The 17,592-nt window shown below is 33.8% G+C and overlaps 1 protein-coding gene across 1 annotated transcript in view; it reads left to right on the forward strand.

Annotated features, from left to right (window-relative positions):
* The first annotated feature begins 7,569 nt into the window (after positions 1-7,569).
* Positions 7,570-17,592, forward strand: part of LOC138308440 (large ribosomal subunit protein uL10-like) — a 66,506-nt gene continuing 56,483 nt past the window's right edge. Inside the window, exon 1 of the mRNA XM_069249421.1 lies at positions 7,570-7,720. Within this exon, the coding sequence (XP_069105522.1) occupies positions 7,667-7,720 (54 nt within the window). The 5' untranslated portion in view covers positions 7,570-7,666. The remainder of the gene's footprint in view (positions 7,721-17,592) is intronic.

A 17,592-nucleotide genomic window follows, 5' to 3' on the forward strand; every position in this document is an offset into this window, starting at 1 on the left:
GCTTTCACGTGGAATAATTTAAAATGTAGCGTAAATGGCGCATGCGAGATATATCAGCATTACGGATGTCCGAGTTTTATCTAGGCGACCACGTGTAACTATTAGTCGAAGTACATATGTATCATAATGTGGTTGGGTAGATATGCAAACGATCACTTCGATATATCACTTTAAAGGTCAACAGGTCAGTTAACCTCGATACCCAAGGGGTTACTATCACTGTCGTTATATAAACTCTTGGACCATTCACCATACTCCATGGGTTATTATCACTATTGTTTTATCAACCCCTGGACTATCTCATAGAAAAACTGAAAGCAATTTACTTCACCATGTGACTTTAACGGTCAGTCATTCTCGATACCCCAGGAGTTACTATCACTGACGTTAAATCCATCCCTGGAAATCTCATTGTAAAACTGAAGGCATTTTACTTCAATATATCACTTTATCGGTTAAAACTGAAGGCAGTTACTGCATTATTATATATTACTGGTGTTTTTGCTGTGTTTTGATTGGCCGATACATTTCTCAGAAGTATTCATTAATTGCGATATCAACCCCGAAATCGGCGGCGAATAGCACGCGAGGTTACTGGACTCAGTTCAGATACCTCTCGTGAGTCCAGTAACCCGTGTTAAAATAGATCGAGGGAAACATCCTTTAGATGTGACATCATAATCACTTTTGACGTCAGGTCGTACCCAAATATATCGTAACGCGAGTTTCCTAATTCAATGACGTCGGGATAATAATTGTGATGTCATTATTGTAGTCTGCAACATATATGGCAGAAGGCAGCAAGTTTAATGCGATCAACGGTGATCAACTGCAGACTTCAATTTATGGAAAACTTTCAAAAATGATAGACGAGCAGTTGATCCATCGATAAATTATTCCGGTTCTACCAGTCTAAAACATTAGCAAGAAGCATTTGGATATTTACCATATACAACATGTAATGGATGTAAAAAGAACATTTGGAAATAACATCCTGCTTATTGTAGTAAAGTCGTTTTGAAGAGCCAGGTTAATATCTCGTAAATGTCATATATTAAAACAGTTATCGACCTATTTTCAGGTGGATACGGTGAGTTATCAACCCTCGAAAATGATATAGCCCTCGGCCTCCGGCCTCGGGATACATCACTTACTCGGGTTGATAACTCACCGTATCCATCTGAAAATATGTCAATAACTGTATAATATATCACTTTATCGGTTAAGAGCTGATCATAGGCATCTTCGATACTCCAGGCGTTCCTTTTACCGCCGTTATAGCCACCTTTGGACTATCTCAAAATAAAACTGAAAGTAGTTCAGACGAAAAACAATCTGAATATTACAAAGACCGACGCCCAACTTCATAGCCACAATGTTAACCACAATATACCGTTATTCGATTATTTTGATGTACATCAAATAAAGGCCAAATTAACTGCCCATCAATCATCGCAGACAGAACCTTCAGTTTTGCTATATAATATAGTCTAGAGATGGATAATACGACAGTGATAGTAACACCTGGAATGTCGAGGATGCTGAGTAGCCTCAGTAGTGAATCTTTCTTCGCGACTTTGAAAGGTCAATAATACTCGGACATCGCTGTGTTGGTTACATTTTATTGTATGTTACCTCCAATGAAATTGACTCACAGCTTGCAGTAAACAGTTTTCTTTGCGAAATTTCGCGAAAAAACTCGAACGCGAATTTAAATGTTTCGCAAATATGTCAAAAATTAAAAAAAAAAATGAGCGAAATATTATAACGCGGAAATAAAGTGATTTACAGTAATTTTCTACTACTGTAGTATGTCGCAGCGATATTGATAATGAGTATTGTTTGAAGGGGAGCATGGGTTGGGTCGATCAGTTTTACAAATTATCACGAACTCGTTAATCTGTAGCAAAAATGTTTTTCTTTGGTTTTTCTTAGAACTTATCTCTAATTTTAACACATTATAAAATCGAAGACATTGTGTTCTCGTTGTGTGACAAATTTTGTTTTCAAATTGAATTAAGATAATTTCTTAAAGCAAAATAAGACAAGAAAGGTGCGTTGAAGTGGCATAGAAAATATTTTTCATAGCCTAAAGGGCGTTATTTTTTTTCAAATTTAAAACGGTACAGATTTCACGTGATTTATATTCATTTGCGATGCAATTACTCTAAATGCTTATGGTAGAATGAAATTTCATTCTGTATTTTTCAAATATTATAAGCAAGAGGGTAAAATCTGACGACCGCTAACATACTTAAAACGTCTAATTCTGTTGTTTATTGCTCATTTCAATTATTATTGTAAGAATTATTTTTCTAATGTTGTCATTGATTTTATAGTTGTGTGTAATGATTGTCAGTCCATACAAGTATGAGAAAACATTGCCTGTAGGGCTCTTTTCATTCCATTGTGACCTCAGTCAGCTCACCAATAATTGTTTTTATATTGTTTGTGTAATAGACTACCATTAACACATTTGTTTACATACTATGTTATAGATATCTAAATGACAGATGATAAAAGTGTTCTATCATTAGGTGACGCTTTTAAATTTGTATTTGTTATTTTCCATCTGAATGTAGCTTTATACATGTGCTACTCTTCAACTGTGAATAATAATAATCGCAAACAGGAGAAATTTCGAACCACTTAATTAGTTTTCAAAGAATTGTCCTCTTGAGGAAGAAAAAAACATATTATTTAAACAGTACAAATGTCTCATTTTTGACAAATGTTCGGACTCTTGGCCGTCTTCAGGTACATGGGAAAAAAAGCTATGTAAAATACATTTTGAACTTCTTCATATCAAGAAGTTCAAGATGGATTTCACAGTTTAGTTTATATTATTAAGCTTTTTTCTATTATAAATATTAGGCAAACAATTTTTTTTAAAAGCCTAATAATATAAGTTGGTTCAGCGGACTAGATTTTACATAACTGTTTTTTAAGAGGCCGAAAATTTGTTAACGAAGAAATATTTGCACTGTTTAAATAACTTGATTAGTACTAATTGATCCGAAAATTTCAGAGGGAGGCAAGATTTCAAGGTCGGTGTCTATATAGATATTTCTTATGAAATATGTATAAGTGTAAATTCCCCTACTTCCACGTGTGTGCCAACCTACCAGGTAGTCATGAATAATCGAATTAAGATAAAATATTGATACAGTGTACATGTACATGGATGTGTAATTAACTTTGCTACAGATGTAGATGTATTACATGTGGTTTACCTTGACATTGACATATATTGGCATTCCGAGCTAACATGGGCAAGCAAGACACCTTCAAATGGCGAGATCTTGAAGAAAGAGTTGTGGTGCACAGGCTTTGCGGTAGCCCGCTAAACCTGCCTATAGTTTAGGCGTTTTTACTTTCCTAATATATTAGGCAAAATAAATAAAATAAAAAAATGCTAATAATACAGACAAGTTTAGCTGGCTAGCTTTGTGTTAGAGCCATGTTTTTTATCGTTACGAATCCTTAGATAAAAGGAAACCAGCACTAAATTGTATTGTTCGATTTCAATATTCAACAACTTTTATTTCATACAAAATATGAAAAGGGATCAAACAACAGGCTAAGCCTATACAGGTTCTCCCCCAGAATTATATTGCTGTAACCAGTGTTTTGTAATTTACACTTAAAGTGAATAGTCGGGCAAAGAAAACCAGTCTAAATGCGTTCATTGGCCTTCCAAAAGTTCTCACATATTAATACGACGGTCAAGTTCTGCTTAGTTTCCCAGTTCTGACCATTAAAGTAAAGAAAAGTTGAAAGCATTGAAAGCGAGGCTGCGTGGAAATGTAACCACGGACATAGTGAGCCGGGAGGACGTTTTAGAATTTCCATACTTTAAATTAATTTCTTCGTACGCAGACGAGATTTTGACGAGAGATTTTTTTTTTTTTTTTCATTTCATAAGAAAGTATACTGGATACATTCACACCATTTTTACTGACTTTAGCCATCCTTGCCCGACTGTTCACTTTAAGCGTTTGTCCAGAATCATATCCAACAATATATAGCAGATTCTGGTTACCATTTATGTTTACAATACTATGCTCTTTGAGTTTGAAATGTAAAAATTATACCACGAAAAAATACATCATTATGGGGGCGTTCTAGTTTGATACCAATGCATCTAATCACAATTATTATGGCATCTGAGTGCTGGGGAAGGTTTAAAGAAAAAAAGTTAAATGTATGATTTTAAGAACATGTTTCTTCGGTTCATGTTCAGCCTTCCTACATGCCACATTCGCATCATATAGTTTACAAAGGCCATTTGCATAAAAAGTTCGAAGAGGACTCGAAGTGTATGTTTTGTAAATTCCTGTTAAACCACAGGTTTACGACGCGCAAAAAGAAAATACTAAAATACAATTTTTTTCCGCGCGTCGTAAACCTGTGGTTAAACCAACGCTTCATGAACCTGCTGCAGACATAAGAAAACATAACATCATGGCTATTTGGTGACAGAAATATGTACCATTTATTAAGGACATTTTCGCATATTTGGTCAAAATTGACAAGCTACATAACAATTTACGAGTCAACAGTAATACCTATTGTCAGTCCTTATGTATACACACTTTTGATTAACTAAGGTATGTTCAAATACACCTTATAACTGATACATAACCGTACAAAATAGCACTAGTTTAAACACTGACGTGATATTTTCCAATAGCAATATATTTTTAAACATTATAATGGTCTTTTATTGTGTTAAATAAAGAATTTAAATGTATTGAATTATGAAAGCATCTCATCCTATAAATATATTGTTTAATAATAATAATACATGTAATTTCATTATCAACCCTATTAAAGGTGGATGACTTTCAGAGATCATTAAATTATATTATTTGAAAATATCTTATGAAAAGGGGAGATTATACAACCTTACAATACAGTACCAACTACATTGTAGATTTAATTGACAAAAAAAAATATACCAATTTTGTAACATGGCTGTAAAGTATTTTGATTTAGTATTATTATTACTATGAATGTAAATGAAAGAGTTCATTTGAAATTTTCCTTCGTCTTTTAAAAATCCTCTATTCCAAATGTTATGGCACAGTATGGAGAACTTGGCAGACATCCGTTAGATATTGAAATAAAAACACGAATGATAAACATTTGAGCTAATTCCACAGCCATAAAATTAGTAAAAATAAGTCACTTATTATATCAAATTAGAAAGTGAAAGAAAGAAAGAACTGTCTGCTTTCAAATTGAATTTCAAGACACATTGTAATCTCCATAAAACAAGTCATGATGTTAAAAAATCCATTTGCTAAAAATACGCATTGATCAAAATAATCAATCATGACTGTTCCCTTTGAATACCTTAATACTAAAACATGTTATTAAGTAAATTCCTAGCATTCATATAACTGATATTTCCATCCGTGTGACTTTTAAACATGTAAATTCCGCAACTTGGCGAAAATGTTGACATGTTATTTTTTCTTCATTAATCTGTTAAAACCGTAGAGTTCGATGAATCAAGCTGTTAGAATCATTCAAATGTTAGGGTTTATAAAACGTTAGTTATAACACAGAAATTTTGTACTGTAAATCTGGGTTTTTTTTTAAATTTTTTTATGTATGTTTAAATGGAAACTTACCTGCAGAAATCACTTTACAATTACTATAAAAATGTTAAATTAATAGCAACACATTCTACTCCTAAATGTCCCTAAATTTAGAAGATCAAAATACCCTATTTTTCATCATGTTTTACGATTTAATTCTTCATATATTTGCACAAAAAGTTCCATAAAGAAAAAAAAAGCTCTTTCTACGATATGTATGGAAATATTGGGGTCAGTGTGTTCATCCATTGTGCAATATGAATTATTTTTTCAGCATGATTTATTATTTTCATGCAACAGATTTGACTCCACAAAGATGCAAAACTTAATAGCCAATAGGTTCTAATTACATTATTACATAATTGAAATTGTAAGTAGCTTTATTACAGCGAACCCTTCACAAATTAATGTTGATGAAACTGGTAATTCACCTTTGACTGTAAGAGTTACTTCCCTTGTAACGCTAAAATTTTATAAATTGTGTAAAATGAATTAGCATGTAGAAATTGTCATTCGATTAAATCATGTTTCAATTATTGATTAATAAATTAATTTCCTTATCAACTACTTTGAACTATAACATGACTTTGGTATTTTACGGTAATATTCGTTTCGTTTGTTTTTACCGGAAGTTGTATTTACCCAGTGCACCACGTGATCGGTCTCTTTCTCGACTGATAATCGTAGGGTGAGCACGTTGTTCTTTAGCTCGAGGGGATTGCTGACTTACGACTCTTATTTGATATTTATTTATCAATAATTTGCAAATATGACAAAGAAATGAAATTTCGACATTTCAGTTTCATAGTTATACTTATTAAATTGTAATTTCATTGTCACATTACTAAGGTTTTGATGAACACCCAACTGTATCAACTGTTGTGGCGGCCATTTTGTCTGCCGCACGTGTGTATGCCTAATGCTAAAGTAGGCCCAAATTAATCTGAATAGTAAACGGAGCTTACACTTTGTCTTGAGTTATGAAATGTCAATTCCATATATAACGACATAAAATGAGCACCAGAAATTCTAGACCAACCTCTCTAAAAGCAGGATATCGGTCCCATAACTGAGCAAAGCCTAAAGGGTGATTTTCAACTCGTCTCTTTTTAAAACACTGTTGTTCCAATTAACATTTTGAAAAGATGGTTTTCAGGAATGCATCACGGTTTAGCCATGAACAAATTATAGGCCTAATGCAAATATCTAATACTTGTGTTCCAATCATGATGGGCATGTGAACCACGTCCAATCATTGTTAGTTTATGGTTTTCTTGGCCTGAAGCAGCAAACATTTATGATATTATAGTTCGTCGAACAATCCATACAAATGTTAATTCCAAAGCTACATGGTTACTTTATTATGTATTTTAGTAATGACATGTTTGTTTTACAACCAGTGAATGATTCAATGACTAATGCACTATTACCGCCACTTTCAGCATGTCGCACCACAAATGAAACATTTACTGGTTGTGTAACAAATGTCATCATGATTAGTGACATTACATAACATTTAACCATATTTCTGTAGGCCGGACACATGTAAATGTATTGCTATTGTAGCGATATATATATAGTTATACAAAACGAGCAAAAAACAACATTTCTGGAGATAAAAATGCTTGCGCTCAAAACCGACTCGTGAAACTTGCAGGGAATGTCTATAAGGATTATTTGAACACTATGCAACCACTTTTCGCTCGAAGCAATAGAGCAGTAATTAATTTAATTAGCTTAATTATACCTCATCAAAACTGCTTTCAATATGTTTGAATGATCGTTATAAACAACCACTGCAAGTTTCAGGAGTCGGTTTTGAGCGGAAGCCTTTTTATCTTCAAAAATGTTGTGTACCGTTAGTTTCGTATAGGTATAAATAGCTATATAGTTAGCAATAAATTTACATGTTCAACCTGACCTGAAGAACAAATCTGGATGGTAGGACACATCCAAAGTCAACTTAAAAAGTTACTTCAGAACAGGTATTGATACTTTTTTTTTTCTTTGCAGTGCTTATCTTTAAACAGCAGATCGGCTATCCCTGAACCACTGTCAAGATGGTCAAGGAAGATAAGTCAACATGGAAGTCCAACTACTTCCTTAAAATCGCTGTAAGTATCATAATAAACAAGCTATTCTCAAGAAAGTCATAGTCATGTGATCGTTCTCTGTAAAACACCACGAGCAAGTATTCTTGGTGAGCTCTTAGTGCTCTATTTTGAGCGCGATCATGACGTATTATATGTGTCTTGGCATCTAAATTCTGAGATCTATCGATGCGGCATATATTAATAGATCTACCATGAATCTAACGTTTGTCACTTACTCAGCTATAAATTAGGTGAATTATTTATACAGTCCTAGGTAGTATTTAGCAATTCAAATTGTATACATCTATTGCTAGTCGCCAAACCTGACCTGAGGAGACACATCATAGAAGATCAACTTAAAAACGTTACTCAGGAACTGGTTTTGATACTTTTGTTTTTTCTTTGCAAGTTGTTATCTTTAAAACAGCAGGATCGGCTATGATCACCTGTAATCTTGCACTCACGTCAAAGGATCAACGGTGTTAGGAGTTATTTATATCCCCGGCCATCTGGACTCCACCGCCAAACCACGGTAACAGTACCCAACCCCCACTAACCCCCCCTTCGTCTACAACTCTTGCGCAATACAGACCAACCATTCCTGTAATAGTATCAAATAAATACTAGCCTTCATATCAGCTAGATGATACGTCGTTGTTTTTTATGTGGCTTTGTATGATTAATTATATGACTTTGTATCATAGCACTTCAATGTCATGGAATGTCCATTTCAATTATGTGTCCGGTGCCAATGAGGCAATATCTTGATCCTGGTTAATACGCAGAGTGTTACCTGATCTCCGTTCTCTTGCTTTGTGAGCCGGATATGACAGATGTCTTACAGCTTACCACACCCCGAGAGCATCCAAGTTCTCCGTAGTCATGGGGTATAGAATTGCAACTGATCTCCAACACTAGTCTCGTAGCTAGTATACTTGCAGGACTGAGGAATTTATTTTTACCAATTTTTGATGAGTCCATTTGAACAGTGGGCATCGATTGATTCCCGATAATCTATATCATGTGGACAAGTACTCCTAATATAAAAAAACTGTTATGAGTATTGATATTATCCCAATTCAAAAGGCCCTTCAGCCCCAGTTTTCAAACTGGAGAAATAAGGCTCTGCCTACCTAAATTATGTAATATTTATGGCTTTGGTAGCCATAACTATTTTCAATTTAAATTCTGGATATGTATACCTATTACCTATGTCATATAGTACAATCCCTGGTTAACAGCATGTTTGTTTTGTAGAACTTTGCAGGGTTTTTTGCCATCGTTGATTGGCTCTCGAAAATTAATTGACCAATCAACGCCGAGAAACAAATGTACTACACACATATCAACATGACGGCTAGAGACACACATTTTTTCAATCGGAAATTTCAAAAGGCTGTATTGCGCAAATGGATGGTACATAGATAAACACTAACATACCGGTAAGTTTGTTTTTTACCAAACTTTAATTCCTATGAAGCTGAAGTGTTGACATGCAGTGGGTTTTGAACTACCCATTAGAGCCCTAGCGTGTTTATCGGAGGACACCACGGTGTCCGACCAGTTGAAATCTGGCTGTTTTCCGATGTTTCTGGATACCTAGTGACATTTATACGGCATGATATATATTGTATCATATACCAAATTAAAGATAAATTATCTGGCTGTCGATTGAGAGTATTTCTATTATTATATCCTATAACGGTTGGATAATAATCATACTTTTTCTGAAATTGGGTAGTGTTATATGGCCGGCCGAGTTATAGACCTTGACCCAGTATTATACATATACTTACATATTAGAAACGAACACCTGTGGCTCTACTAACCATAACACATGTGTGTATATAGATTCCATTACATTCCAGTACCCCTTGGACTTTGAAATCGTGTCCCGCGGTAAAAGTCTCGCGCCTCCATGCAGGCAGCCATGTTTTAATTCTCGTAATCAGCACGACGAGATTTGAAACTTTTTCTTAAAACAAAACGTGTCATCAGGATACACTTTGAAATTACTGTAAGTAGTTTTTAGATAATTACACAAAGACAAGAACGATAAACTGAACGATGCACTGGTCAAAATAAATATACTGATTGTGAGTTGTCAAGCGCACGGCACCGTCAGCCGTGACGTCAGGAAGCTTGTTGCCAAAGATGACGGTACATATTCCCGCGCATTTTTGAAACATGGCATATTGCCAAGTTTTCCGCCTTTGAGAGAAACAAGATCGAAAGCAAATTGTACTATTCCAGTTAAATATTTCTTTTTGACCTGTATATGACGACTGTCAATATATTACTAGACACAAAACATTCATCAATAGTGTTGAAGAATAGCATTTACTAAAAAAAATCAATAATCGGACTACAAGTTTAAAAACAGTCCTAGTTCTGAGGTTATACTAACCATGTTTACAATTTACATGTAGCTGCGCTCTTCTGAGGCTTTGCCTTAAATTCATATTATGTGTTTTGTGATAGTATATATGGTTTATGTCTGTTTGTTTTTATGATTTTCTCCAAATTTTGTGTGTTTAAAGGAAATCCGTATGGCGATTTTTTTAGAATTTCGGAATTTCGGTCCGGCCGGGTCCCCTCTTATCATTTATAGTGACGAACGGCACTTCCGGTGTTTGAAAATCCATTCCCATTTACGACAGGGAACGCAAAAACCTCAGAGATAGCATATCATTTTCACTTCCCTGCTTTTATTGTGATTTATTTAATGATTTTAAACATTCAATATTATATGTAGACAATTTTCACCTATTGAAAAATAGTCCAAGGGGGATTGTCGTGGCGTATCGGAGAAACCATTCTGGAATTCAAGAACAACCTCCGCAACTTCCGGTATAGCGTCATATGAATTGCGCGCTTTTCAAAAGTATGGACCTACCTTAAAGTGGTAGTGTAACGGAAATGTTCCTTCCTATATTCAGCAAAGAAAATTTTAATCCAACAAAAACAAAAAAATAATTATGAAAATCGATCCAGAAATCTTCGAGTTTTTCAACGCAACTCGCCCCCCCCCCCCCCCCCCCCCCCCTGAAACGGGGGGTTTGGCCTTGATCGAAGCATTGTGGATACTCCGTCATATTGAGTCAACATTTGACAAGGTCAGAGAGAGCGACCACCTGGCGGGGTACCGCGAACGAAGTGGCATTGTCTTTTTATGATGAGGGGATCGGTATATTGCAACCACTGTTTAAGAATGTTTCGTCTATAGTATATTATTTGATACTTATCTTTTATTACATGTATATTAATGGATTTGTTGACTAATTTTCAGTCGAAATTTCACGTGCGTTTTTCGTAACGAATTTTCCTAGTAAGTGCTGTTGTTAGATGTCTTAACAAAGATTTAGACGTCAATATCATGCTGGCTGGCGATAAAAATGCATGTAACATGTAAGAATATAGATTGATTAGAGCACTACCTGGAAAAATCATACATTATTTAGTGGAATCTGCAAATTTTTATCTTCGATCATACGGGTATTTGATTAAATTTTGGCTTAAATAACGAATACTGTGTGCGACGCAATCAACATAAAGAAATGATGTGCAAAAGTGCATGGAACTTTATTGTAACAAAAAATTTATACATATACCAGGAAATCTGATTTTAAAATTTTATTGCAATTCTGGAAACACGTTAAAAGGAATTGATTTTCGACAATGTCATTACTGGCCCAATACTAGTTAACTTTTTTTTCAGTTTTTTTTAAACCACTAAGTAACATATATGGACAAGAAAGTTCACCACGTTCTTTCTGCATTATATTGTTCTACGGAAGCTATGAACATTTGTATAGGTTGTTACTGTAGATGACATGAACGTGCCATCACGTCATTGACCACTATCTGTTAGCTTTAATTTCCAGATATCGCAAGTATTTGACAGCAATCAAATTAAAGTTCGCAGTTGTTCTCTATATACTCCGTTCATAGGGTGTTTACGGCGTAAAAACATCAAATTTAGTAGATTTTACAGTGGTAGGTATTTTGTTCTGGTTATGCAAAAATACAAGTACCGGAACGTAATAATTACATGTTTTTCTTGCTACATTAAACTGGTAGATTTCTTTATAGCACGAGACCTATTTCGTTATATTTGCTGCGGCTTTTGCGTTTTGCAGAAATAAATGTTTCCAGTAACCACATGGATCTACCGCCTCGTTCGCGTAAATCAGTTAGGTTAAATTATTAAATGGACTGGACAACAGTTGAACATCGTGGCTTTGTAGCCGCATTGCTATGGCCGGGGCGGCGGGCCTCTAGGGAGATATCGGGCGATCTGCCGCAAAAAAATAACATATACAAAAAACCTTCATATGAATGATACTTACTGTACATAAATGAATTGTTACACTAAAAATGCATGTGTTCCGTGTCTGAAATGATCAGGTTGTTATCGACATTATAGCGCTACGATGATCATTATGTTTGCAAATAATCCCAGTTTGATGGAATGTATCAGGAAATAATAATTATTACAGCCAATTTTAGTCAGAGATGCTCTCCACCGCCGACAGAAGTATTATAACACCATACCTTCACTCGATTTGAACTGGTGAATTGGTGTTTAATTCGCGGTATGTATTATAAAGGGATCTTGAATTGAAACACAAACTGATGTTAAATTAATTTGATATGGTTTGCATGACGTATTAAGTACTTCATTGGCATAAAGGACATAGTGCCACAGGAGAGGTTTTTCGGGGGGATGCAAATTTTTTTTTGTACTCTATCGCTTTATCTTGAAGTAAAATTAGAAGCTCAAAAATCTTTTCTATGGTGTGTTACTGATGCTAGAAAAGCAAGTTATCTGTTTGAAATTCTAGTGCGTTAAAGTCCGTCTTGCTCTTGTCTTTTGATGAGAGAAAAAAATTCCACTTGCGTAAGCTGGTCATCTTCAAAAATGCTGAATATCAAGAGAATATGCAAGCATATTTAATTCGTTCTTACCGATGAATAGTACTTAGATAGGGATTAAGTTGTACCCTCTGAAAAGTCAATATTTTCTTGTATTAAACTTTTTTTATCATATAGATTTTTGGAAAACAGGAGTTCATACCAATAAAAGGAAAATGGAAGCAAAAAGCATGTGTCCGGTTGTGTTTGTTTTTGGCTTTCGTCCACTCAAAGACACCTAGTTGACAAAATTATTGGATTTTATGGGAATTTTTGCCGTTTTGAACATATAAGATAGAGATTTAAGACCATAAATTTCCTAATGAGGTGTTTTTGATATGTTTGATGTTTGTAAGATTTCATTTTCCTAGTAGTCTTCTTTCTTAAAAACATTTACTTTCAAGTTGTGATCCAAGATGGACGCCATCGGCCATTTTTTTCTCAGAATAACAACATGCAATATGCACTACCCCTAATTTTAGGGGAACCTACATGTGAAAATGAGAAAGACCCCTTCAGCCATTTATGAAAAATTAAACCCTTTATAGAAACAGTTGTGGTATTAAACTTTTGTTAATATTTTGCAATCCAATAGGGAATGGGTTGTTCTTTCTAAATTAGGCAGAAAAATGGGGGACCATGCCCATTTGAATTGTGTTATTTTTTCAGCATTTAAGAGTAAATGCACAAAAAGTGTCAAAATAAACCTACATTAAATGCAAAATTTGACAAAAGCGTAGCCCTTCACGCAATAATGCTCAAATTTTAATAACCACGAACTTAAACTAGTCAAAAGATTAACAGCAAAAATTAGCTCGATTTACAGCTAAAAAATGCTGGTGGTATTTGATGATTTAAGTAAAAAAATTTCAGTCAAAAAAATATTTTAACAATATGGCTCTATCAAAGAGGAAAAAGACACAATTTCAAAATGGCCGCCAAATGGGCCATTTCTTAAAATCCCTGTATAAAAAAATCTACTGAAAATAGAAATGTAATTTTTTTTTTGACAAAATTTGCATACTGGCAACTTACTACAGATATTGACTTTAAAAATGTTTGAAAAATCTCATAAATTCTTTGATCTTTGTCGAAACATATTTCAACGGGACTTCAGAAGAATAATCCTTAACTAGTACTTAAGATCGGGATTAAGTCGATATTTTGTAAGTTACTACACGCTTCAAAAGTCTGTCGACAGCATAATTTACATTCCATGTATCTTTTACCATTAATCACTTTGACAGAAATACTTTTAAGGATTTAATTTGCCGTAAACTAATTATTGTATGATATGAAAGATAACTGCAGAGCTTATAATTAACCGACTTGAAAGAAAAATGATAACATGCATTAAGGTTGTTAATGAATATTTATATGTATAAATATATCGTAAATTGACACATTTGGAAGTCTGAACTACAATGTAAATTATTATTGTACCATGGAACACGTGTGTTTTGACATAAGATTTAGATCTTCGTCGTTGGTTAGAGTTTTAAAAGAAAAGAGAACTATTCTTGTAAAACATGTAATAAACAAGTGTCGGAAAATTATAATCAATCTTAATTTTTACAATTTATGTTCGTATTCTGTAAATTATAAAAGGGGTAGAATCTACTGCAGTATTTCATATAACAAGGATTTATAGTTGAGGCATTAAAGATTAGGCCAATGATGTATCTTTATATCATTATACCGACAAAGAAAGTGCCGAGATATCGGGAAAATGTCGAGGTGAAAAAAACCCCACAGTACCGAGGTCTCCAAGTGCGAGATGTCCTGATACCACTGCAGCCTGCTGCAACAATGCACCGTCATCCTTTGTGCCGAAAACTTGCCATTTTTATCACATTTACAGTAAAAAAACTTCAGCTTAGGAATACAAAAAACTGTATATGTACGTAAAAAAGATAAATTCAAATATAAAAGGCGCAATGAATATTTGAGAATGCAATGTTTTCAAATAGATACGCATCGAGCACGAATCCATCGTGTTGTCACAACACAGACTGTAATCTGTTGCTCACAGTACGTCACACTCGTGTAATATGCACAGGAGTAAATGCGTTTGTCAATAGATATGTTTGACTTGTTACTGTCAATATATATATAGTATAACATATATAAAAAAAATACCAGATATACTACTAAAAGTTTTGATCAAAATCCTGTGGTTTTTTGAAGCAGTGATAGTATTTTATTCTCTTTTATATAATGAAATGACGCACCGGAAAAGGTTTGCTTTTTTGTATGGGTTTCGAAATTTTGTTAAAGTATTCATCGTATAAAAATTATAGCAGACCAGGAAAATTTTCCTTTTATGTACATCAAAAAATGTATTTTATTAAAGTTGTTTGCTTCCATGACATCCTCGATACTCAGGAAATCTTTGTTTTATCACTTACGATCTCTACATGTAAACCCCTGGACTATCTCGATATCGTAAAACTGTGAGGCAACAAAAACTGAACAGGTAATTTAAAATTTGATGTACAATCAAAAGAGCCGTAAAATAACGGTATACACTTATTATGGTTGACTATGTGGTTTTGAAGTTGGGAGTCGCTCTCTCTGTATTCTTCAAAGGAAATTTAGATCTGATACTGGTTGTGATTGGTCAAATCTCAAATTTTCAGCTGAGCTGCCTTCAATTCACTATGAGATAGTCCAGGGGTGTTTATGAGATCGTAAGTGACTGGGAAAAACCCATATGGAGTAATCAGGATGGCTTCCATTTACATTTTACCTCTTTAATCTCAATCTAAATCTGATATTATACCATTAAAATAATCCTAACTATATTTACATTTTTATATGTAGCTGTAATTAATTTCTAATGAAGCTTTGCCTTATTTTTTAAATTGGAAGTCTGTAATAATTAGCTGCATGAAATATCATCAAAATTGGCTTCGTCGTTGTTAGTTTTTAAAACGAATGTTTTATAAGTGCACTTGGTCAATGCAAGGGAAATTCAAAATAAACTTTCATAAAAGTACAAAAAACGAACAAAAGACATTTGTTTTTTTTCGTTCAGTTATAGGCAAATGTTCTTTATTTTAAATTCAATTTTTTTTTACATTTTATTTTGAAATGCAAAGCCTCGATTTTGAAAATTATGAATGTCCTATCGGGGAGGTTGATATTTAATAGTACAGGGGAAAACCCGAGCTTAATATATACAAAGTTGGATATTTCTAATCTATTACCAATTAATAAATTACACAGGTTAATCAATCTAATTTTTTTCGAATTTCTAAAAAGTATAAGTTTAGAAGTCTATTTTGGTTTGAGTTTTCATATATCAAACTCCATTTATAAATGATTCTCCGTAATCTAATAGGTTTCGTCAATCTACCAACCCACATTACCTCGATACTCCTAAGGGGTTCCGATCACTGAAAATAAAAAAACTTTTATCTACTTTTTATGTACATTTTTATTATATAAATTTTTAATTAATACTTAACTTTCAATTCTAATGAAATAGTAAAAAAAACAAAAGTATAATAGGTCATTTTTGATGTACATCAAAAAAGCCGTATAACGGTATACTGTTGGTTGACTGTGGCTTTGAAGTAGAAGTCGCTCTCTCTGTTGTCTTCAAAGAAAATTTTGCAGGATCCTGTGATTGGTTCCTATTTGTTCCCCTGAGCTGCCTTCACTTCACTGTGAGAGTCTAGGGGTACCTTGAAAATTCGTAAGTGATCGGAAACCCCTGGAGTATCGAGGAGATGACCTTTTAATAATACAGTAAATCAGGTTTATCAAATAAAGGTAATAACAGACATTGACTAAATAATAAAGCTAAACGCAATCCTGTGAAAACTATGTCATGGACAATAATTGTTTAATAAATGTGTAAAACATTATTTACCCCGAAATTTCTTTGATCTTTCTAAGTAAATACCGTGTCTCTAACGATCTTGTTAATTTCGCTAGAACTATCCGATGTTGAATCAACAGTGCCTACAGTCATATGTCACGCTATGAACCAGCATTGGTCCATAATTTCGTGCATTTTCCTTCGTTATATTATTAAAAGTACGGACGAGTAAAAGAATAATTATAAGATAACTTATATAACAGTGACAGATTCTATATAGATTATAATCATAAAAATGTAAAAACGACAATTTAACCCAGTTACCAGTATAAACATTCGTGCAATAAATTTAAGAGCCTTTCACATGTACGTAAACCATAAGGACATGGTTATGATCACAGGTATACACACATGAAACAGCTGACATGACATGTTAGATGCTACAGTAAATAACTGACATGGTTAGATGCTACAGTAAATAACTGACATGGTTATAGATGCTACAGTAAATAACTGACATGGTTATAGATGCTACAGTAAATAACTGACATGTTTATAGATGCTACAGTAAATAACTGACATGGTTATAGATGCTACAGTAAATAACTGACATGTTTGAGATAGATGCTACAGTAAATAACGTGACATGGTTAGATGCTACAGTAAATAACTGACATGGTTATAGATGCTACAGTAAATAACTGACATGGTTATAGATGCTACAGTAAATAACTGACATGGTTATAGATGCTACAGTAAATAACTGACATGGTTATAGATACTACAGTAAATAACTGACATGGTTAGATGCTACAGTAAATAACTGACATGGTTAGATGCTACAGTAAATAACTGACATGGTTATAGATGCTACAGTAAATAACTGACATGGTTAGATGCTACAGTAAATTAACTGACATGGTTAGATACTACAGTAAATAACTGACATGGTTATAGATGCTACAGTAAATAACTGACATGGTTATAGATGCTACAGTAAATAACTGACATGGTTAGATGCTACAGTAAATAACTGACATGGTTATAGATGCTACAGTAAATAACTGACATGGTTATAGATGCTACAGTAAATAACTGACATGGTTATAGATGCTACAGTAAATAACTGACATGGTTATAGATGCTACAGTAA

This window comes from Argopecten irradians, chromosome 15 (genome assembly GCF_041381155.1).
Source record: "Argopecten irradians isolate NY chromosome 15, Ai_NY, whole genome shotgun sequence".
NCBI classification, from domain to species: domain Eukaryota; kingdom Metazoa; phylum Mollusca; class Bivalvia; order Pectinida; family Pectinidae; genus Argopecten; species Argopecten irradians.